Raw genomic sequence first — 21,865 nt, forward strand, 5'->3', positions numbered from 1 at the left:
GGTCCGCTATGCTACATAGGTTTATTATTATTATTTTGCAATTTAAATGGACTTTAAAGTCCAAACTGAAATTAAATTATATGGATTTTTTTTTATTAAATTTAAGAAGCTATATCAATAAATTTGAACATTGTGCGTTGGGCTATATCAATTAAATTATTTGTATTATACATTATGCATCGGGCTCTCCAGAAATTAAAAACAAAATCTAATCCCTGAGATAATATTAGAACTTCTTAATTAATTTTGTGTTTTTTTTCCTATGAGACTTAAGATAATGTTTATTATTAGTACAAATATAAAATATAATTTTTGAAAAGAAAAAAAAAACGCAATGTGATAGGTTTTGCTATAACTATGCTATTCGCTAAAACTTTTTTTTTGTCTCCTCGCAATGCCGCTATAAACGCTATTTAGAACCTTGATTAGAATCGATGAATTTATTATTGTAATAAATAGATCAACAATGTACGAAATAACAATTATTATTTTATACATTACTTTATAATAATAACAATAATATAAATATGATAACAATGATTTGTTATGATCATTATTTATGTTAATAGACCCTTTCAGTATGAACCTGACCTTAATCTGTTTATCATCTATAGATCCATTCAGTATGAACCATGGCCATACTAGTGGAGAACTTCGAATTAGTGTTAGTTGTTTATGGGTATTAGTGTCAAACATTGGGCGACATTAATCGGGCTGATACTAATACTTTTAAATAGCCGACACTAGAAGTAAGGTATTAGTGTCGTCTGTTTATTAAAAAACCGACACTAATACTTATTAGTTATTAGTGTCGGTTATTTATTAAATAGCCGACACTAGATATATATTTTTTTAATAAATTTTATTATTTGACCAACTACCATATATTTTTGATGACCTATATACAAAAATATCAAATAACACTAAATTAAACATCTAAATTAAGCACGTTTAAATTTCAAAGTTGTTCAAATATCACAATTAAAATATCCAATTGACCTGTTTCCATATGAACGATCTTGATTTCTATGTGCTTTATCGGATGTCCCACTGTGCCTAGAACCTTCAAAGATTAACAAAGTGTCATACTAATTTGGTCAAGTTGAACTGGAGCTACTTTCAAAAAAAAAAAAAAAAAAAATCCATTTTTAATAATCTTGAAGAGTAAAAAAGGAAGTTTTAGATATTTTACATTACAATCAGGCCTTCTAGCTAGCAGCGACAACAGGGGAGGTCTCTGTCAAACCATACCCATTTTGTACTTTAAACCCAATTGCCTAAAGCAACAAATGCAAGTTCAACATCAAATTTGATTCTAGAAATAAACAAAATCAAAGAAAAAAAAAGATAATGAATGAAAAGCTAATCTAGAGTTTCAACCTCAAAAAATTTATCAATATGCATTGGTAGACTTCCACCTCCACTAATACTAGCCTGCATGTTTAATAGAGAAGTTGCACATATATTATCATTTAGCAAATGCTACATTTCAAGTACAGTATTTTAGGTATCTAGCTTTTTTAAAAGATATATGAATAATGTCTCTTTTAAAAAGATATACATAAACGTAGCTCTGTGATATGCAACAATTATGATGAAGGAGCACACCTTTGATATACCGATTGAAGAGTGAATTTTAGAGTAGAGCAGCTTTTTTGCGAGAATATGCAAAGGAAATTAATACAATGGCAGACACAAATGGTGCCCACAACCAATCAAGGATACAAATAAATAACGAAGGTTGCCTTGGATTCTTAGAAAGTGCTTTTCTCTTATGTAATTATTTCCATAAAGAAAAGAAAATGAGAGAGAAGAAAAGATCAGAATTTATAAGGTCATGCATGATATAAAGAACTCGAAAAAGAAAAAAAAATTCAAACCTCATAAATTCTCCTAGCCTCTGTATAAAGCATTCTAATGTTAGTTAGCATAACTGCAACTAACTTCCTAGCGGTTGAACTAGCTGAGATCTGCTTTTGGATTGAACTGCACATAATGGCATACACAACTCAGAGCTTCATTCAAGAGAAATAAATAAAATAGAAGTAACATTTGATGGACTTTAATACCTACTTGTAAAGTGTTTCATATACTAGCGGGGTACTAAAAAATCTATCTCCTACTTGACATGGTACCATGTCCCACAAATTATTTATCTGAAATTATTAACACAATGCCACTAAAAAATGGGAAAATTTCTATCTTCTGCAAATAACACATATTATATGAATATATTTTTTAGTTATTAGTAAAATAGTCAGCGTACCACTCATACCACTAGTATACATCAGAATTGCTACATCATCAGGTTTTATGGCCTCAAATTCTATCTTTTCACCTAGGACATTATGTAAGTATACGTTATCGTGTTCAACTACTTATCAGGTTTTGGGCCACATTATTTTTCTTACACATTATATATATTAAATTAAAAATGGTCCAATAGTTAATAAGAAAAGAAAAACAAACAATGCTAAAGATGATAAAAATGGCGTTTCTTTTTTCCTAGTTTATTGATTTCATTGTACATATACAAAGGTATATTCGCCATGGGAACATTTTTGTTTGGGTCCAGTTTGTCGCCCCAAAGCAAAATTACAAATCTAACCTTTACTCTTGGAACAAGTGAATCGACTAGCCTTTTAAGAAATTTTGGATCGTCCACTACAAGACCTACACTGTAATTATAGGCAAAAACAATAAATAGGCAACATAATACAAAAAATAAGTATCCTTCTCTCTTGACAAATACAACTAAATTAACATAAACAAAATGAATGGATACAGAATTGACCTAGTTTCTATGTAGCAATATCTTACAATAAAAAAATGTGTACCTTTCTGAATGGGTATAGATTTGAAATAACTCTTCATCAGTCGATCTCGTGCCTCGTATAACATTTATAGCACATGTGGCCATGATACCTGCAATACTATCACCCATGTAATTTTACAACTCCAATCCTAAAAGAAAAAGGTAATACTTAATTCAGGAAAAGAACACACACCTTGATCAGCAATTAGCCACCTAGATGAGTTGTCAGCAAAGACATATCTTTTCCTCTGGGACTGATCCTATCTGCCTCAATCCTTCAGCAAAATTCAAAATTTCTTGCTCAAGCTGAAATTGACTGGAATCTCTTAAAAAATAATGTAAATTAATTCAGTTGCTCAAGCTGAAATTAACAACTGAAGCAGCCACAACCCAAATCCTGAGCTGAGGTAAAATAGAACGTCTTTCTCCTGAGCGGCGGGAGAGATAGAGAGCGATGCGCGGTTTTGAAAAACCCTAGAGAGCGTTTTGATGAATGAAAAAGCGGGAGAGAGAGAATCAACGGGACTGAAAATGAAAATGTTGCGCGGGTTTATTCGCGAAAATTTTCAGTTTTAGTATCGGCTGAAAATCAACCGATACAAATCGGCTTCAGCGTCGACTGATTATAAACAGTTGACACTAATTGTATTAGTGTCGGCTTTTTGTAATCGACCGATACTAAAGTATTAGTGTCGGCTTTTTGAGGCGATACTAATTGTACATTCTCCATTAGCCATGGGGGTGCCAGAGTGCTATGAATTAATGACTTTACCAAGTTAATTTTTTCTTCATGGATGCACTTTAACTATCCAGATGATTCACAACACAATTAATGACTGGCAAGTGGGAACTATTTATCCGACAATCTTCATAATGTTTAAAATAAGTTTTTCCAATTTAATTATAATTATTTTAAAGGACCTGGAATTAGTGAAGAAGATATATAATTGTTAGAAATGTACTATAGGCCAGAATATTTATGGGTCATATTAATAATTAATATGGATCAACTCTTTATTGGGCTAGGCCCAAATTTCTGATATTCTGATCTGATATGAAATTGATAAGTCTTCTGAAAGGGTTCAACGAATTGATGCCATGAATAGAATCAAACGAACTGGTGCATATATTTTATAAATATGCAGTGATCTGTTCAGAATAGAGTTGGCCATTATCATTCAGATTTTCAGAAAAACAGAAAGAGAGACAAAAAGAAAGAGGGGCTGTTAATTCGGTACTAGCATATCGAATTACAGAAGTTTATCAACCTGTTCGTATGGATACTGATAGAGACGTGACTGCTGGGCTGTTACGTGAATCTGACACGGAACGAAAGGAGAAGAAGGCTACCGCTAGACTAGACTTGAAGTTTCCGCTGCGCGTCTAGTGGTAAAATCTGTTTTAATCATAGAATTAGTTTTATACTTGGATTCTGGTTTTTCGGGTAGTGAACAAATCTTGAACTGTTTCGAATTGTTACACTATAACTTACCCGAAATTCTCAACAATAATTACCATCTTATTATTCGAAATCTAGTTAGAAAATAAATAATAAAATACACACTAGAATAGCTCTATAAAGCAACAAAATAGTATTTCAACGAGACTTTAATAATATATATATATAGAGAGAGAGAGAGTTAGGCTGGGGTGCTATGGATAGCATAGTGGCCTCTATGCTACGGCTCAATATTCGAGTTTTCAAAATCCAAACGGTCGATCCGAACCGTTCATCTTATTCTCCATATTAATATCTGCTTGGAGACCAAATTTTACATTTTTCTGAATTTTTTTACTATTTATTAAGTATTTTACAAAATTGTTGATCCAACGATGGCTGCACAAAACAGTAAAACCGTTGGATTAGCGATTTTCAAAGTGGCTTAATAAATAGTAAAAAAATTCAGAAAATTATAAAATTTGGTCTCCAAGCAGATATTAATATGGAGAATAAGATGAACGGTTCGAATCGACCGTTTGAATTTTGAAAACTCGAATATTGAGCCGTAGCATAGAGGCCACTATGCTATCCATAGCAACCCAGCCTAACTCTATATATATATATATATAGAAAAAAAGAAAAAAAAGAAAAAAAAAGGTTTATAAAAACGAAATAAAGTGTGATCTGCATTAAATTGTAGACCGAGTGTAGAAACAGTATAATATATGAACATCAAATGGGTGCCCTCGGCGGTGCAGGTGCTGCATCGATCTCTCCCCAGTCCCCAGTCCCCAGTCCCCACCACCCTTGACCCTTCCCTATATGCCTATATGCCTATATGCCTATATATCACCTCCCTCCCGACTCCCGACTCCCGAGTCCCGAGTCCCGACCACTCTTTTCTTTTCTCCTTCTCTCATTTCAACACGCTAACTTCCATCTTTTTTCCTCCACAACCACAAACACCTCTACAAATTCGCCTCTTCTCAAATACGTGCAAATCAAGAATAGGCTAACCTAATTTTAACCACAAAGGTTCGTTTTCATCCCTTCTTTTTCCCCCTTTTCTGTTTGTTCGTCAAAATCATCTAATTCCTTTGTTTTTTATTGGATTCCGGACCATGAAATTATATCTCTCCCGTACAAATTTGTTCGTGAAAATCATCTATTAATGCTTGCAAAAAAGAATTAAAATGAGGGAAACTGGTCACCAATTTGTTTAAAATTATCCAAAAGTTACGGTCTTGCTAGGTGTTTTACTTTGTTGAAGAGAGGATTTCTTTTTTAGTAGGCAACAGCCTAGAATCTAGATAGATATTTGTTGAAGGAAGTTATGTGGATAATTAATGGTAGCGTCATTTTTAGTTTAGGTTTTAATGGTTCCGTCTATCGTTGTGCCATTAAAGAATTTCTCATCTCTGATAAAATTGGGTTCTACGTGAATACAAAGCACGAATTGGGATTTGTTTTGCCAACCTTTACCTTTATTATCTGACCATCTCCTGGAGATTCCTTTTTTTCTTTTTTCTTTAAAGTAATAACAATTTCATAGTTATTTAATTTTGATTTAGAGTAATGTCATTATGGGCTGCCAAATTGAGCAATTAACAAAGATTGCTGTCTAATACAAATAAAGCAAACAAATGCTGCATGCTTTTGCGACCTTAGCGGGATTTAAGTATGGTATTACCATTTGGAGTGAACTATACCATGAATTTACATCCTGGTTCAAGTTAGTAAGTTACCTAAAGTTAAAGAGGAGTTGTAGACTTGTAGGTGTTTAATTGTAAACGCCAAATGCATTCAAAAATCTTGAAATAACCAGTCCAAAGAGCTGGAATAATTAATTCTTAGAAATACTATGTTTATTGTGACTTTGTCCTAGATTTCTTTTAATACCCATTGAAAAGCCAAGTAATTGCGTCATGTATTTAGAAAATAGAGACAAAAGAAAGATGCTTTTTGTCTTTTATTTAAATGTGTTTGACTTTTTCTGGTGAAGTAGTCTGTGGTTAGGTAGAGTGCATTTCATCTTGTTGCCTTATAAAAATAGTTGCAAATGTCTGTAATTTTTTTTTTCCCCATTGTACTTGATTTTCTTTCCAATGTTTGATTCATGTGTGTTCTCTGTTATTATTTAGGTTTGGATCCCCTCTGTGCTACTTGGTTTGGGTTATTATTGACTAGTCAACAAAGCTTCCATTCACTCTGGCAGCTGAAAACGGGTTGAACCCGTCTCGCTCTTCTAAGCGGGTTGGGGTCTTCACCGAGGGTGCCAATCTGACCTACATTTGGCGACTCTGCCGAGCATCAGAGGGCCGTCCCCTTGATAACGGCTAACGATCCTTTTTCGCATACAGTCATAGTTCACATGATTGACTAATTTAAATTGGTCATTTCTCCAAGTTCATTTGCAAAATTTATACAACGTTAGCCATGTGAACTCCTGCTTTTCTTTATCTTCAATTTCTGAAATTTATTGGACATTCTTTGCTTTCAAGATAGAAGTGACTTGATCAAAGGTATTCAACTTTCTTTTTGGCTATTTCTTTTTAGTTCTTTTCTCTTTGGTGAATAGTGATTGACAATTTTTGTGTGCTTAGGTTGTAGAAATTCGTCAAACAATGGAAAAGACAGAAAAAGTTATCGGAGATGACAACAAAGGCCTCATGGGTGTTGGAACCGAGCAAAATAATACGAGACTGTCTTCTGACGAAGAACATTTGAAATCTGAAAATGAATTCATATTTGAAAGCGGTAACTCGAACAAAGCCGATCTCGGTTCTGATTCTCCAACTGAAAACTTGACCTCTGAGTTTTCAATTCAAAGGTCTCAGTCATTGCATTCCATTACTTCTTCAATTGAGATAGTGGATAATCGATCGAGATCCTATGTTGATTTGCACTGCATGGGTGATGGTGCTGTTGATTTCTCGGTCAAACAACATGGTTCAGATTCAGAGGGAAAGGTCTCTTCTGGACACAGGTCAGGTTCATCTGAGAAGGGTTCTCCTGAATACAGGTCAGGTTTGTACGAAGAGCAATTTCCTGAATATGGGTCGGGTTTGTACGGACAAGGTTCACCTGAACATGGGTCGGGTTCATATGGAATACGCTCTCCTGAACACAGGTCAAGTTTATATGGAGAACGTTCTCCTGAACGTGGGTCAGGCTCATGTGGTATACTTTCTCCTGAGCATGGTTCAGGGTCAGACGGAAGAATCTCTCCGAAGCACAGAAATGATGAAAATATAATTGAAAACTCTCCAACGTACAATGTGGACTCAAGAGAAGAGTTGGATCGAGAAATAATTGAAGAAGAGGATGATAATATAAAGAGAATCAAGGATTGGATTAATCAGATTGACATCAATTCTGACATGATTGTTGAGGATCCGGGGGAAAGTTCTGGATCAGGGGTTGGGTCTGGACCTGTTTCTGATAACATGACTCCAATCCATGCTGCATGTGGCCCATCTGATCCAAAAACTAGTGTTGGAATGGCAATGGCATATAATTATATTTCAGCAATGAATCCTGTTACTGCATCAGCACAATTGTCTAATCTTGGCCTTGTCGCAGTACCAATTCTGAGTGCATTTGCTGGTCTAAGGGAGCTGAATTTATCCGGAAACAACATATGTATGTTTTTGGAATTTTCTTATAATTCAAATTTGGGTCATTGTACATCCTGTACCAGTATGTTTTCAAGACCCAGTGGACAAGTGGACATATAATAATGAACTTCATTAGAATCTGTTGAGTTACATAGCTCAGGGACCTCAACTAACCTAAATTGACGAGGCAATCATAAATAAGATGTAACAAAATAGGAATGATTTGGTAGCATACAGGATAGTAAATTTCATGCCAATGTGACTAAGACTACATCCTTTGTTTTAATCTGTACCTCTCTAACTTTGTCTTGCTTGTTATTTTCTCAGTTCAAATAACAGCTGGAGCCATACCAAAGGGACTCCATGTGTTGAATCTGTCGAAGAACTACATCTCTGTGATTGAAGGTCTCAAAGATCTCACCAAGCTTCGTATTCTTGATCTGAGCCACAACCGCATCTCTCGGATTGGCCATGGTATTTATCAATTAATTCTTTAATCTTCCTTATACGATTTTATTGTTTTATGAATGTAATATTCTTTTGGAGGAGAGTTAGTAATGGATTATGAGTGAGGTTATGGTACTACACATAGCACGGATTGATCCGTAGTACGGATCAATATCTTAATCTTCAAAGTTCAAATAGTTGATATGAACTGTTCATCATGGTCTCCATATGAAAATGTACCTGCGAACTAAATTTTACATTTTTAGAATTTTATACTGTTCTTTTAGATAGGTAGCAGAACACTACTTTTGAATGGTCTAGAATATTTAGTTCAAGTGATTTTCATATGGAGATCATGTTGAACGGTGATCGATTGTTTGGACTTTGAAACAGAGATATTGATCCATAGTATGGACCAATCATTGCTATGCATAGTACCATAGCCTCTCTCATGGATTATTATAAATTTATAATATTATTTTTAAATTTCAAGGCCTAGCAGCATGTTCTTCTATAAGGGAGCTATACCTAGCTGCAAACAAGATAAGCGAGGTAGAAGGTCTACACCGACTGCTGAAACTAAAGATCCTTGATTTGCGCAACAATAAGTTATCATCTGCAAAGGGGCTCGAACAATTGGCCGCAAATTATACCAGTTTAGAGGCCATAAGTCTAGATGGCAACCCTGCACAAAGGCACGTAGGGGACGACCACCTTAAGAAATACCTCCTTACTCTTATACCGAACCTTGTTTACTACAATCGGCACTCCGTCAAATCAAGGGGGAAGAAGGATGCAATTATTATGCCGTCTCATAAGCCATCTCGTAGGATAGCTGGGGCCAGTGGGTCTGGTCTAAAGTCCCGTACCAGTAGCCGTAGTGGTACAAGTTATCTGATGATGGCTCCGAGAAACAGGAATATGCAGTTGCCCATTTCTAGTTCAAGGTTTGCTGAGCTTGTTGGGGGTAATATGGGAAGGCAGGTTTCGGGCATGAATCCATTAAGGCGGATTCAGAGCGAAGGTGCAATGGGAGACTAAGGTGTATTTTTTTTTTATTTCTATTTTTAAGAAATTTCATGGTTGGTGAAAGTGTGCGGTTGAGTTATTAGACCAAAATTTGTTTTGGGGGCTTAAATAAGAAAAACTTAGTTTCTTGACGAAATGGGGTATTAATTTGGCTTATAATATGTGCTTTTTGAATAAGAGGTGGGAGGACAAGAATTTTCTGAATTTTCCCATTCCCTATTTTGTATTGTCGAATGCTAGCTGCATTAAAGCTTTTTATTATATTCGTTCTATCAGAGAATATATTCTGACATGCATGTCCTGTATTTGTCTACTGGGTTTGAATTTGATAGTTTATAGATGTTTATTGGTGTTTAACCATATTCTTCATTGGAGTAATTACAGGAGTTTGGTCTTTACTCATTAGTGTTGTGCACAAAATCCTACTAGGTACATGTTAAAATTGCAAACATCAAACATTTCACTAAGAAGACTTGTGTGGGGATTCAATCATATAAGGTAAGGTTTGAAGATTCAATCCATTTGGAATGAGTCTGTAACTAGTAAAAAAGACATCTACGTTATATTTGGAGTATAGTTGCCAGTTTTTGTCTTTTAAATGAGTACGAAATTAGTAGGCAAAAGCAAAACATCTAGGACTAGGATACAAATAGCTACACATGTATTAGATTAAATTTGCAGTATAAGTGACAGTTTTTGTGATTATATTTATTGAGATGAGTCCAGAATTAATAAAATAAAATTTCTGAGATGCATATAACAACTTGTGAACGTATTATAAAAAGGTTATGTTCTCCAAAAATAGGCTTAAACATTTCAAATCAATTTAATAAATATTTTTAAATGTTCGGCTCCTCTAGAACTTTAACAATATCCTTCCAACTTTCACAACCTATTAAATCGGCTTAAATGACAAATTTAAATCGTTCAAACCGATCCCCTTAATGAGAGTATCGTTTTTATATACAATTTTAAAATTTTCGAACTTATTTATTATTGAGTTAAGCGGTAAAAAAAAATGAAGGGTTTTAATAAAATAGTGCATTAAAATGTACACAAAATCCTTTATATTTTGACCGCATGATTTGATAGTAAAGATAAAATTAAAATTTTTAAAATTTTATATGGAAACGAAACTCTCATCAAGAAGATTGGTTTGAACGGTTTGAAACCGATTCAACAGGTTTTGAAGGCCGAAAGCATATTGTTGAAGTTCTAGAGGAAGCATGTTAGCCGGACTCTCTGACATTTTTATTTTTACCCAATTATTAAAATATTTTAATAAACATAATCAGGGTCAGATGAAAATTTTAAAAATTCCCAAAACGTGGAAAAAATCCACGGCTCCGAATTTTTATTCGGAACTGCGGAATTTTTCCACGGCCCCGAATAAAAATCCGGAACCGCAGAATTTTTCCACGGCCCGGCCTTTTTTTTTTTTTTTGCCTATAAATAGGGGGTTTTTTTGCCATTATAAATAAGTTTTTTTTTGCCATATTAATTGCAATGCATTTAGTTTTTTTTTTATTCTATTTACTTTTCTTGTTTTTGTTATTTTTAAAGCATGTCGTATTATTATTCCGGAATGAACTAGTTTTATAAATTCCATAATTTATTTATACGAATAACTTCGTATAATTATACTCTTTTTTATAATTTAATTATTTATTTATTTACAGGGACATAAAAAATGATTCATATCTTTGCAAAATTCATAATCAGAATTGTTTGGCAAATTAGCTTCATGAGAAAAAAAAAATCCAAAGTAACATTTTTCAATATATTATTTATTTAATTATTTACATAATTATTTCTTATTTACATAATTCAGTACAAAATCATCGCATGTGAGAAAAATCTAATATATATATGCCTTCAATATAGTAGTGCCAGTTTGTAATGGTTAATAATAAGAAAAAATATTGTTCAACAAATACAAGTTCCATTTTAAATCAATTTATTTGTTTGTTGGATTTTGATTTTGACGAATTTAGAAGTGCCGGTTTGATTTATTTGTTTGTCGTATTATTGTTCTTAATTTTATTTTGTTGTTTATAACATAGCTCAACCCAAAGCATAATAAAACATAACGAAACTAAACTATACTAAAACAAAAAAACTATAAAACTAAACTGAAGCAAAATAAAACATAACGAAACTAAACGACACTAAAACAAAAACTATAAAACTAAACTCAAACATAATAAAACATAACATAGCTAAACCGAAATAAAACTATAAAAAAACTCTCTATCCTTGATACTCCGAAGGGAGGGATCCTCGGTCGTGTGAGTAGCTAGCGGTGGCGGGGGGGGGGGGGGGGGGGGGGGGGGGGGGGGGGGGAATGGAATAAGGAATCCCCAAGCTGGGACACATAGTCAGGCTGAGTCCTACTACCATAGGTCTCCCAATCGTGAGCCCTCGCTAGATACGGCTGACGCAGGGAGGCAAATGTGGACCCAAATGGATACACCGATGGATCAACGCTGATCTGGAAATCCGGAGACTCATGCATAAGCTGGGGGTCCGGAAACTCATGCTGCTCAGGCGGTGGCGGCATGTAGACAGGACCCTGCAAGGATACCAATTATTCGATCTTAGTTTACTGAAAGAGAAAATTTTAACTAACTTAATTTAACTAACTTGACATAAAATAAAAAAATGACATACCTGGGGAAGAACTGGATGTCCATGCTCGTCAAGGAAGGCATGCCAACCGGATATGCTCAGTACATAACGATGGTAGTCCCACTCTGGCTGGTCTGAGGGCTCCAGTGGCATCTCAGAAGCCATAACAGGTGGCGCATCGGGCTCGTCCGGTTGTATTCTACGCCAATCAATTTCCTCTCTGGCATCTCGTAGCATGGTGATTAGCTTTTCCTCGTGGCCGTGACTCTCAATGCATGGGCAACCAAGTTCAACATTGCATGCCCAAAAACTTTGTAGCCACGTTTTCCAAGACAAACGATTGATCGCCTAGCACCTTTAATCGCTACTAGCAGCTAAAAAAAACCAAAGTTAGATAAAAAAAAAGTTAGTGTTCCAAAGAGTTAAAGGTGATAAAAAATGTTGTTTTAGGTGCATTACTTACATCGCGAGCACCTTTTCGGTCAATGGGGGTATAACCATCATCGACGAAGATTTTCGAGCGCAGAAATGTCGTAATCTTCTTCTAGATACACCGATGCCATGCAGATCCGCAGGTACCAAGCCTGATATCTCAATAGGGGAGGTCCTTGGAACCTAAACCCTAAATTTCGAATCGAATAAATGATCTAAGTATAGAATAAGAACATAAACTCTAACCCTAAATTTTTAACCATAAACTCTAACCCTAAATTTAATCACGTAATTCTCGCAATTCCCATAATTCACACAATTATAATTCTGTAATTTTTACAATTCCAACAATTTAATAGCATTTATAAATAACCCGCAATTCTCACAATTCATGAATTCGACCAATTCGAGCAATTCAACCAATTCAACTAATTAATCACATTTAACCCTAAACTCTAATCAAATTCAACAATTTAATCGAATAAAAAAAAACTCACTTGTTCAAGAGAGGGAGAAGCGAGGCAGAGGCAGAAAGAGCGGAGATGGAAGCGGCGGTGAAGGAGCAAAGAGAGAGAGGCAGTGAAGGGGCAGAGAGAGAGAGGCGGAGATGGTAGCAGCAGGGTGAAGGGGCGGAAGCGGCGGTGAAGGAGCAGTGGCCGGATTTTTTTTTCTGTCGGAGTTGAAGCAGAGAGAGAGAGGGAGATGAAGCACAGAGAGAGGGAGACGGGGTTCATGGGTCGGGTTTATGGGATCGCACCCGGGTCATGGAAAAATTCCGCGGTTTTGAATAAAACATCGGGTCCATTGCCAGTTGAACTGATTTTTACTGTTCACGTGGAAAAAAAAATTTAATTTGAGTGAATTTTTTTGTTTTTACGTAAACAGTAAAATTCAAACAGGTCTGAAGTTTCGTGTGAGAAACTGTGATAGGAAACCCAGGAAATCCAATTGCCAGTTGGCAGCTTCCAAGTTTTTCCAGAAAATGCATGGCGTGTGCCAACAATTTTTTTTTTGGCTGAAATAAAAATTGATGGCAGACACCTAAGGCTGACAAAAAAATTCGTAGTTCATGATTCAATTCGAGTTTGATCAGATTTGATTCAAGTTAATTCGATTCAAAATTAGTTTGAACTAAAACGAACCAAACCAGGTTCGATTCGAAATTAATTCAAACCAAATTCAAACTAGGTCTGATTCGATCGAAATGGGTTCGCGAACTTTTATGGTTCGAATCTCATAATAACATCGACCGTTCATTTACCTGATGAAATTAGAACCCAAGATAGAGAGTCATAATTTAACCTAGACGACGCTCCCTGGCTCTCAAAACACTCAGTTCTTGTACTCTCAAAACACTTAGTTTTTGTACGATTACTTGTTTTACTGCATATTTTAGTTGTTGTACTTAATCATTTTTTTACTATTATTTGTTGTGATGTATTTTTTCATGAACAATTTTTCAACTTAAAAAAACTTATTTTATAATTTGATGTCACACTGAAGCTTTTTTTTTAGTATCGTAGTGGCAATTATGAGAGGTAATATGACAGCTATCAGTCTTGCACTTGTCTATGCTCAGTTGACAGGGTTATAGCAACTAAGAACTAATAAACTAGCCCATAATTCATTAGTGTGAATTCGTGAAAGGTAAAATAAAGTTGTGTGAATTGTCTTGCGAGAAGAAAATTAATGTATAAACTATTGGTATAATTAGAATTGCTTAAAAAAAATTTAGTTCATAATTTGATTCGACTTCGATTCGAAAAATATGTAGTTTGCAATTAATTCGATTCGAAACAAATCAAATCCAATTTAGTTCGAATTTTATTCAAATCAAGCTCAAACTAGAGTAGACTCGATTCGGCTTGATTCGTTGCCACCCCTACCGACACCGTTCTTGATTTTTTTAATTTTTTAAAGTATTCTGTGCAACTTGTTGTGTGTAGAAGGCTAGTAGCACCAATTAATGCAGAGAGGAAGGAGAAGGGAGAGAGAGGAAAGAGCAACGCAAATAAAACATACACCGCGTGTTCCTTACTTCCCTCCCTCTCTCATCATTTTCATCTGAAGCAAGTGAACAGCGTGAGCAAACGGTGCACATGCTTCGTTTCCATTCCTTTAATGAGGGGGGGGGGGGGGGGGGGGGGGGGGGGGGGTGTTCTCCCCCTCTTTGGAGCACGCTCGTATGGACAAACCAACCAGGCCATACACATCTTTACCATCCAAGATAATACCAGCAAGATGCATATATTATCCAATACAATGCGGTTTATGCAAAATTATTTAAATACTTGAAAACACAAATCAAGTCAGCCTACAGGTTTTTACAAAGCAACATTACTAAAAAAAAATGTGAGTTTCCTGTCACAAGGATAAACAGAATAAAAACAGTTACATCAATCACACATAAAACAAGGTTTACAAATACAACAAGAAATCCATACAGCTGAAGACAACAAGCTGTTGGAAGAGTAAAGCTAACAAACTCAAAAAAGCAGAGAATCTTCAAGGAAAAAAAGGAGAGGCAACTAACAAAGTACACATGCATAACAAGTCTACGCCACATAATACAAAGTGGAATTGCCTCAACTTATTTTCTTATAATTCAGTTGCTTTGTTGTGTTGCATATCCTGAAATGAGAACTAAATCAGTGCAATAAAACATAATAAATCAACACTTACAGATTTCTAGAAAGAAAAAAAATTATTGTCAAATCTTGTATTCTTGCTTACCTGAATTGAAACTAGTGTATGATAAACCAGAGTGCCTCAAACATCTGCAAAACATACATATTCTATTAAATAAATATGAGAAACAAATATCCAAATGAAGCTGATAAAAATATGAGGAAAAAAAGATAAAATTTCTAAAGTTGTCAAACAAAGAAAAAGTGCAACGCCTAAACCAAAAAATATTATATTCAAGACTATTGCTGAAACTAGAGGGAAAAGGGCCTCTAGGCCACTGACCCTTGAAATCATCCAGAATATCAATCTGATAGAAAAAGCAAAGTATAAAATGATCTTATTACATGCCTACAATCCATACTACCGATACTCCTGACCCATCAGTAATAAGATAGGAGTATCTCACATAACCCTAAATGCATTTAAAAAAGGCTTTTGTGTGACCCAATCATGCATTTAGGGTTATGTGAGATACTCCTATCTTTAGTTTGCACCAATATTCTGACTTGCAATGTTATCCTAAGCAATCTAATATGTTTTTACAAAAAAGCGTCATTTGAAAGTATCTGTACAAATTCTCTGCTACTGTACAGTTCAAGTGATAATATCATGCAAAACCTTTCAGAACATAGTATGTATTGCCCTTGTGAAACATGAAATACATCCCCTAAACCTATCCCTTCCACAATCAATACAAAAAAAATCCAAATAGCCCCTCCCAACATAATTTGACCATAATATGGAAATGGCACATACATTATGTTCCATTGTTCTCCATGTTTTTGCAGGGTTCTGAGATATTTTCATCCTAAGCATAAATAACATCCAAAAAGGATATAACAGAAAGGGGCACACATAATATAGTCTCATTTTACATGGATATCATAACTTCATAAGTACTAGACAAACCTTTATGCTCCTCTGCCGCATCATGATACTCGGGTTCTTCGGGCACAGGGTGCAGCTCTGGTTCCTTCTCCTTTGCATGCGTTATCTCTATTGAACCAGCAGAGCCATCCTCAGGGAATCTGACGACCACAACAGGACACACACAATGGTGTACACAGTAGTCGCTCACACTCCCTAGCCGTCCTTTACTTGCCCGCCGTGACGCTCCAAAACCGCGGCTACCCATTATCATAGTACTCAAGCCCAGCCTCTCGACCTGCCACACAGCACAGAAAATTTAATTTATTCATTTATTTACTCGTTAGAAGGAAAATTACCCAAATAAGTACCATGTTATGTAAGTGCCATACTTGGAATTTACCAGACCATACAACAATGAATTAATAATCCAAATGCAATTCGAGACTGCGTGGCTTTTTTCCCCAATCAAAGTTCTTATTTATGTTGATCCAGTTTGAATTGTTAGTTAGAACTTGATCCGAGTTTACTAGGTTTACAATATGTTATGTTACAATTAAATAAAAAGACAAAGCAAGGTGGTCATGTTTAAAAAGAGGCACAATTTGATTTGATAGCGGGGTTTATTGATGTAGATTCATGAAGGGTCTTCCACGATGTTGTATCTGAGAACAACAAAATTTTGGAAAAAAAAAAAGTTACTTTAGTCAATTCCCTCTGTAAATAGAAAAGACATAGTCATAAAAAACAAAACTTAATCTCTACTGAGAGCTATACTGGTTTAATGTACAGTAGTTGGGATATGGTAACATTGTTAAATCATAGAATTGGTGAGCTGAAAAAACTATTTGGATTAATAAATGTGATACAGAATGTGATATATTGTTAAATCATAGAATTTGTGGTAATTTTTGTTAATAGGAGAAATTTGCATGAATTGATTTTTGGTACCTCAAGGCAAAGCCTCTCTTTCATGTCGTGATCCTTGACGATATGGATCTTAAATGGGATATTGGCATCCACCAGTGGCTGTGCTAGATCTTGCGCTTTAATGGTCGTAAACGCATTGAAGTCATCTTCAAGCTTCTGTTGTGACTCCTCAGTCGCATCATCCGTTGCGGAAAGAGACATATCTATCGAGCCCCAGTCGGCGCCGTACAAGACTGAGGTCGGGCGAACGTGAAGGAGCACCACCGCATCGCCTGGACGAAGGTAGTTCTGTACAGCCCAGCGCACGGCGTGGGCGCTTTCGTCGGACAGATCGACGGCGATTGCGACTCGGCGGGGAGAGGAATCGGAGAGGGAGGAGAAGAAGACACGAGGCGACTGGGCAAGGTGACCAATCGTGGGCGTGGGAGCTGGCGCCTTGACGGATGGAGGCGCCGCGGGGAGGTCTGGGGTGGTTTTGTTGTTCTCCATGGCGGAGAGGAGAGAGAGAGGTAGCTAGGTTTTGGAAGGGTTTTTGTGGGTTGATCTTCTTTTCTTTATTTGGTCTTGATTTTGAGAAATGGGAATGGGAACTTGAGCTTCAGCCTTCAACAACTGATGAGAATTGAGATGAGAGATAGATAGAGACTAGAGAGAGGAAAGATACTAAGATAGAGAGAGAGAGAGAGACCTAATAAGAAGTTAAGAACGGACGGAGAGGTTTCTCCACGGACCGGGGGACGAATTCATGTCACCTCAGTTAACTTAAATTTTAAGTTTAGACCAAGACCGTATGATCACTTTGAACACGAATATAAAAGGTCACTTGCATTCCATCTCAGGATCGAACGGTCCGGATATGTACCTAAAATTCGAGTTACTTCAGAGGATGCAGACGGGGGACGAATTCATCATTCATGTGATGCGAGAAAATGGAGGGGAAAGGGCTTTCAACAAATGTGTTGATCCGAAAAATGTTGATGTCGTTTCAATACAATTTGAATATATTTTTCTCCGGAGTAATATTCTCTTATAACCTTCCCCTTATTTAATCTATTTTTAACTCTTTTATAAAAATAAAAATAAAATGATCAACGCAGGCGCACGATCAGAAAATTAATATTGGAGGGTTCCATGAATAAGTATTGTGTAATTTTATTTTTTAAAAGAGACTATTAGTAATCAATTTTGTAAAAATATACAACTAAATAAAACTAAAAACACACAGGGGTGTGTGCATCATGTGGATGCAAATTTGATCATTCTTGCTTGACTAGAGTGAATTCATATCACAGTCGAGAAGGCACTGAATCCAAATTAGATCGGGAACTGAATTGACTAGAGCAGGACAATCACCAATCACCTGAGAAGGCACTACATCAAATCAGACTAAGAACTAAATCAATTAGTCTAGGACATTCACCTCTAAATAGAAAGAAAAGAAGAAAGACAGAGGGAGAGGCAGAAAACAACACACAAATATCAAACTAAAAACGGAAGGTATACCTACTGTACACAGACGGGAGACCACTCACCCTCCCGTTATCGAAGAAGAGAAGGCACCCACAACTTATCCGTTACTTCTGTCCGACACCTATCAAGAAAAGATAGGAGCGAAAGAGATGTCCATGACTTTTATCCTTTTTCGATTGTCTAGGTACTTGAGCATTGCTTCACTACTACATTACTTCTTAATTATTATTTTTTTTGGCTGAAAACCCGTAGGCAGTTCCATTGATATAAAGTAGCTGTTATATAGAATTAGACAACAAGTGTCTGTGAAAAACACAGCTAAACAAAATAAAACAAAACATTACTCCTTAATTTAGTGGATCGGTTTTTTTATCTCACTGCTTGAGTACCGCTTTATTCTTAGGGGAGTAAGCCTTCAGCTGATTTAAATTTTCTCTTGATATATGCAAGTATAGTTGAGATTATATTTAATAAAAAAATTTTGGAATTAAAAAAATTTATAGGCATTTGAGGCCCAAGGACTATGGAGTTTAGATCTAATGAAGTAACTCAAAGATTGGGGTTTTAAATCTGGACTGTCTAATTTGAATCAGTGATAATCTATCCAAAGTAGAGCGCACGTATTCGGAGAGATGACTTCGAATCTCGAAGCAATCCCGAACGAAAGATTCAAATCGGACGGTCTCGATACAAAACTCAAAAATTGGGTTACTTTAGGGGATCCGGACCCAGGACTATGTGGGCTATAAAACCGGCTTCCAATTTAACTGTTTTTTAAATAGATAGAAAATCAGCTGATTTAAAGATTATATATGAATTATCTGACAATAGTGATTTTTTTCTATCTATAAAAAATGTTGAAAATTCTAACAAAAATAAAATAAAATTTGATAATTTGACCTTCAAAGTTACTTTTAATATGAAATATTAAAAATCATATTGAATAATTGAGATTCACTATTTAAACTTTATAAATTAAAATATAAATTTATTGTACGAACCAATATGTAATATACACATAACCTAGCCTCACACAGGTATCAATCAAGTTGCTTTGAATAAGAAGCTCAAAACCTTTTAATACATGCATACAATGTTATAAAATACAGTTTCATTACACACTGCTATGTAGTATATATGTATATGTTGTCAATACTCATAGTCAATTTTCATATATATATTCACTCACGAGTCACGAGTCACGAGTCACAACAAGTCAACAAGGTAATGCCTATATATGTTAAAACTAGACTATGACACGTTGTAATATTTAGAATCTACAAAAGAAAAAAAGCCGAAATATAGAAGGAGATTATATCTTAGTGGTGCGCAAATATGGCAGCAGGCAGCAGGATTTATATTTGTGGTAATTATAGCAGACGCAAATATGGCAATTATGGTAGAAGGAAATATATTTGGTGGTGCGCAATTAAGGCAAAAGGCTGCAGGGGCAATATTTGTTTCCTTATATTCTTTATATTTGTTTCCTTATATTATTTATATTTGATGTAAAATATAGAAATGAATAGGCTAGAAAGGAAAGGAAATAAAAGACATATTTTGGCTGATTACTAATCCCATTATCTATATAAGGCTCATGCCTTTTCATGTAATAATATACAAAAAAATATTGGATGAAATAAAAACAAAGGGAGAGAAGGGAGATTCATGGGATTGCTTGTGTTTGTGTTATTGTTATGTAATTCTAATAATTTTAACATATATGTAGTATTATGCATCCGCATAGAGTATTATATGTCTATATGATATGATCGCATATAATATATTATATATGCGGTCAACATTTTCAAATTATATGTGACTGATGACATTTTAAACACGTACGGCAACAAACGGCATTCGCATACGCGAATAATTTTTTTAAAATTAACCATAATCAGTAGTTACAGAGATTCTATGTACAGGGGCATACGCGGATAAATTAAAAAACAATTAATGTATACATAAACCAACTATATATATATATATATATATATATATGAGTTAGGCTGGGTGCTATGGATAGCATAGTGGCCTCTATGCTACGGCTCAATATTCGAGTTTTCAAAATCCAAACGGTCGATCCGAACCGTTTATATTATTCTCCATATTAATATCTGCTTGGAGACCAAATTTTATAATTTTCTGAATTTTTTTACTATTTATTAAGCCACTTTGAAAATCGCTAATCCAACGGTTTTACTGTTTTGTGCAGCCACCGTTGGATCAACAATTTTGTAAAATACTTAATAAATAGTAAAAAAATTCAGAAAAATGTAAAATTTGGTCTCCAAACAGATATTAATATGGAGAATAAGATGAACGGTTCGGATCGACCGTTTGGATTTTGAAAACTCGAATATTGAGCCGTAGCATAGAGGCCACTATGCTATCCATAGCACCCCAGCCTAACTCTATATATATATATATATATATATATATATATAGAGGTTGGCTAAGATCAAAGTGGTAGTTCCTGAGCTTTGGTGCTACCAATTCGTTTTTCAATTTTCAAAGTTCAAAACGTCGATCCGAACCGTTCAAGTTGTTCTCCATATTAAATTGTGCTTGGAGACCAAATTTTACATTTTTCTGAATTTTTTTACTATTTATTAAGCCACTTTGAAAATCGCTGATCCAACGGTGGCTTAACAAAACAGTAAAATCAGAAGCCACCGTTGGATCAGCTGTTTTCAAAGTGGCTTAATAAATAGCAAAAAAAAAAAAAATCAGAAAAATGTAAAATTTGGTCTCCAAGCACAATTTAATATGGAGAACAACTTGAACAGTTCGGATCGACGTTTTGAACTTTGAAAATTGAAAAACGAATTAATAGCACCAAAGCTCAGGAACTACCACTTTGATCTTAGCCAACCTCTATATATATATATGAGGAGGGTTCAAATGCCTCCATGTTTTTGTGCCTCCATCATGCCTCCATCTCTCTCCATCATTTTCGAAGTTCAAACAGTCGATCCGAACCGCTCAATCTAACCTCCATACTAAAATATGTTTGGAGACCAAATTTTATATTTTTAGGAATTTTTTTACTATTTTTTTAGATAGGTACAAAAATACTGTTTTTAGATGGTTCAGATTTACTGATTTTGTACCTATCTAAAAAAATAGTAAAAAAATTCCTAAAAATATAAAATTTGGTCTCCAAACATATTTTAGTATGGAGGTTAGGTTGAGCGGTTCGGATCGACTGTTTGAACTTTGAAAATGATGGAGAGAGATGGAGGCATGATGGAGGCACAAAAACATGGAGGCATTTGAACCCTCCTCTATATATATATAGAGGAGAGATCAAGTTACAACAATTTTCAAAGTTACAACAAGCATTTTATACATTTTCAAAGTCCAAATCGTCGATTCAAACCGTTAGATGTGTCGAAATTTTTAAAAATACCATTTTTTTAAATTATTAAACCAAAACACCAATTTCGGCTGGAAATTATATTTTTCGCATGGCCGCTTCCCGGGGAAGCGGGCACTTAT

At 35.1% G+C, this 21,865-nt stretch overlaps 2 protein-coding genes and 2 long non-coding RNA genes across 5 annotated transcripts; 1 reads left to right on the forward strand and 3 right to left on the reverse strand.

Annotated features, from left to right (window-relative positions):
- Window positions 1-990: 990 nt before the first annotated feature.
- On the reverse strand, window positions 991-2,099 carry LOC144565709 (uncharacterized). Its single transcript, XR_013514942.1, has 6 exons — window positions 2,074-2,099; window positions 1,881-1,986; window positions 1,609-1,771; window positions 1,381-1,434; window positions 1,193-1,277; window positions 991-1,063 (listed from the first exon to the last, which is right to left on the reverse strand). It is a non-coding gene; the product is annotated as an uncharacterized LOC144565709 (long non-coding RNA).
- Window positions 2,100-2,107: 8 nt separating this feature from the next.
- Window positions 2,108-3,251, reverse strand: LOC144565710 (uncharacterized). Of its 2 annotated transcripts, none has more exons than XR_013514944.1 (3): window positions 3,009-3,251; window positions 2,609-2,925; window positions 2,108-2,156 (listed from the first exon to the last, which is right to left on the reverse strand). It is a non-coding gene; the product is annotated as an uncharacterized LOC144565710 (long non-coding RNA). The 2 variants fall into 2 exon arrangements; XR_013514943.1 differs by lacking the exon at window positions 2,108-2,156 and having other exon boundaries at window positions 2,511-2,678; window positions 2,838-2,925.
- Window positions 3,252-5,151: 1,900 nt separating this feature from the next.
- Window positions 5,152-9,626, forward strand: LOC144565063 (Outer arm dynein light chain 1 protein). Its single transcript, XM_078314692.1, has 5 exons — window positions 5,152-5,291; window positions 6,398-6,778; window positions 6,860-7,898; window positions 8,201-8,347; window positions 8,814-9,626. The coding sequence occupies exons 3-5, from the start codon at window positions 6,881-6,883 to the stop codon at window positions 9,359-9,361; spliced, it is 1,713 nt and encodes a 570-aa protein (XP_078170818.1). The 5' UTR covers window positions 5,152-5,291; window positions 6,398-6,778; window positions 6,860-6,880; the 3' UTR covers window positions 9,362-9,626.
- Window positions 9,627-14,677: 5,051 nt separating this feature from the next.
- Window positions 14,678-17,533, reverse strand: LOC144565192 (universal stress protein PHOS32-like). The gene is made up of 4 exons (XM_078314871.1): window positions 16,916-17,533; window positions 16,007-16,262; window positions 15,143-15,186; window positions 14,678-15,040 (listed from the first exon to the last, which is right to left on the reverse strand). Exons 1-3 carry the CDS (start codon window positions 17,381-17,383, stop codon window positions 15,179-15,181), a joined length of 732 nt encoding a protein of 243 aa, XP_078170997.1. The 5' UTR covers window positions 17,384-17,533; the 3' UTR covers window positions 14,678-15,040; window positions 15,143-15,178.
- Window positions 17,534-21,865: the final 4,332 nt, after the last annotated feature.

Source organism: Carex rostrata, chromosome 14 (assembly GCF_964058835.1).
Source record: "Carex rostrata chromosome 14, lpCarRost1.2, whole genome shotgun sequence".
Lineage (NCBI taxonomy): Eukaryota > Viridiplantae > Streptophyta > Magnoliopsida > Poales > Cyperaceae > Carex > Carex rostrata.

Coding starts and splice junctions, on each gene's coding strand:
- LOC144565063 (XM_078314692.1), top strand. CDS start 6,881: ATGGAAAAGACAGAAAAAGTTATCGGAGATGACAACAAAGGCCTCATG. Junction 7,899..8,200: donor TTTATCCGGAAACAACATAT/GTATGTTTTTGG, acceptor TTATTTTCTCAG/TTCAAATAACAGCTGGAGCC. Junction 8,348..8,813: donor CATCTCTCGGATTGGCCATG/GTATTTATCAAT, acceptor TTAAATTTCAAG/GCCTAGCAGCATGTTCTTCT.
- LOC144565192 (XM_078314871.1), bottom strand. CDS start 17,383: ATGGAGAACAACAAAACCACCCCAGACCTCCCCGCGGCGCCTCCATCC. Junction 16,263..16,915: donor AAGAGAGGCTTTGCCTTGAG/GTACCAAAAATC, acceptor GCTGTGTGGCAG/GTCGAGAGGCTGGGCTTGAG.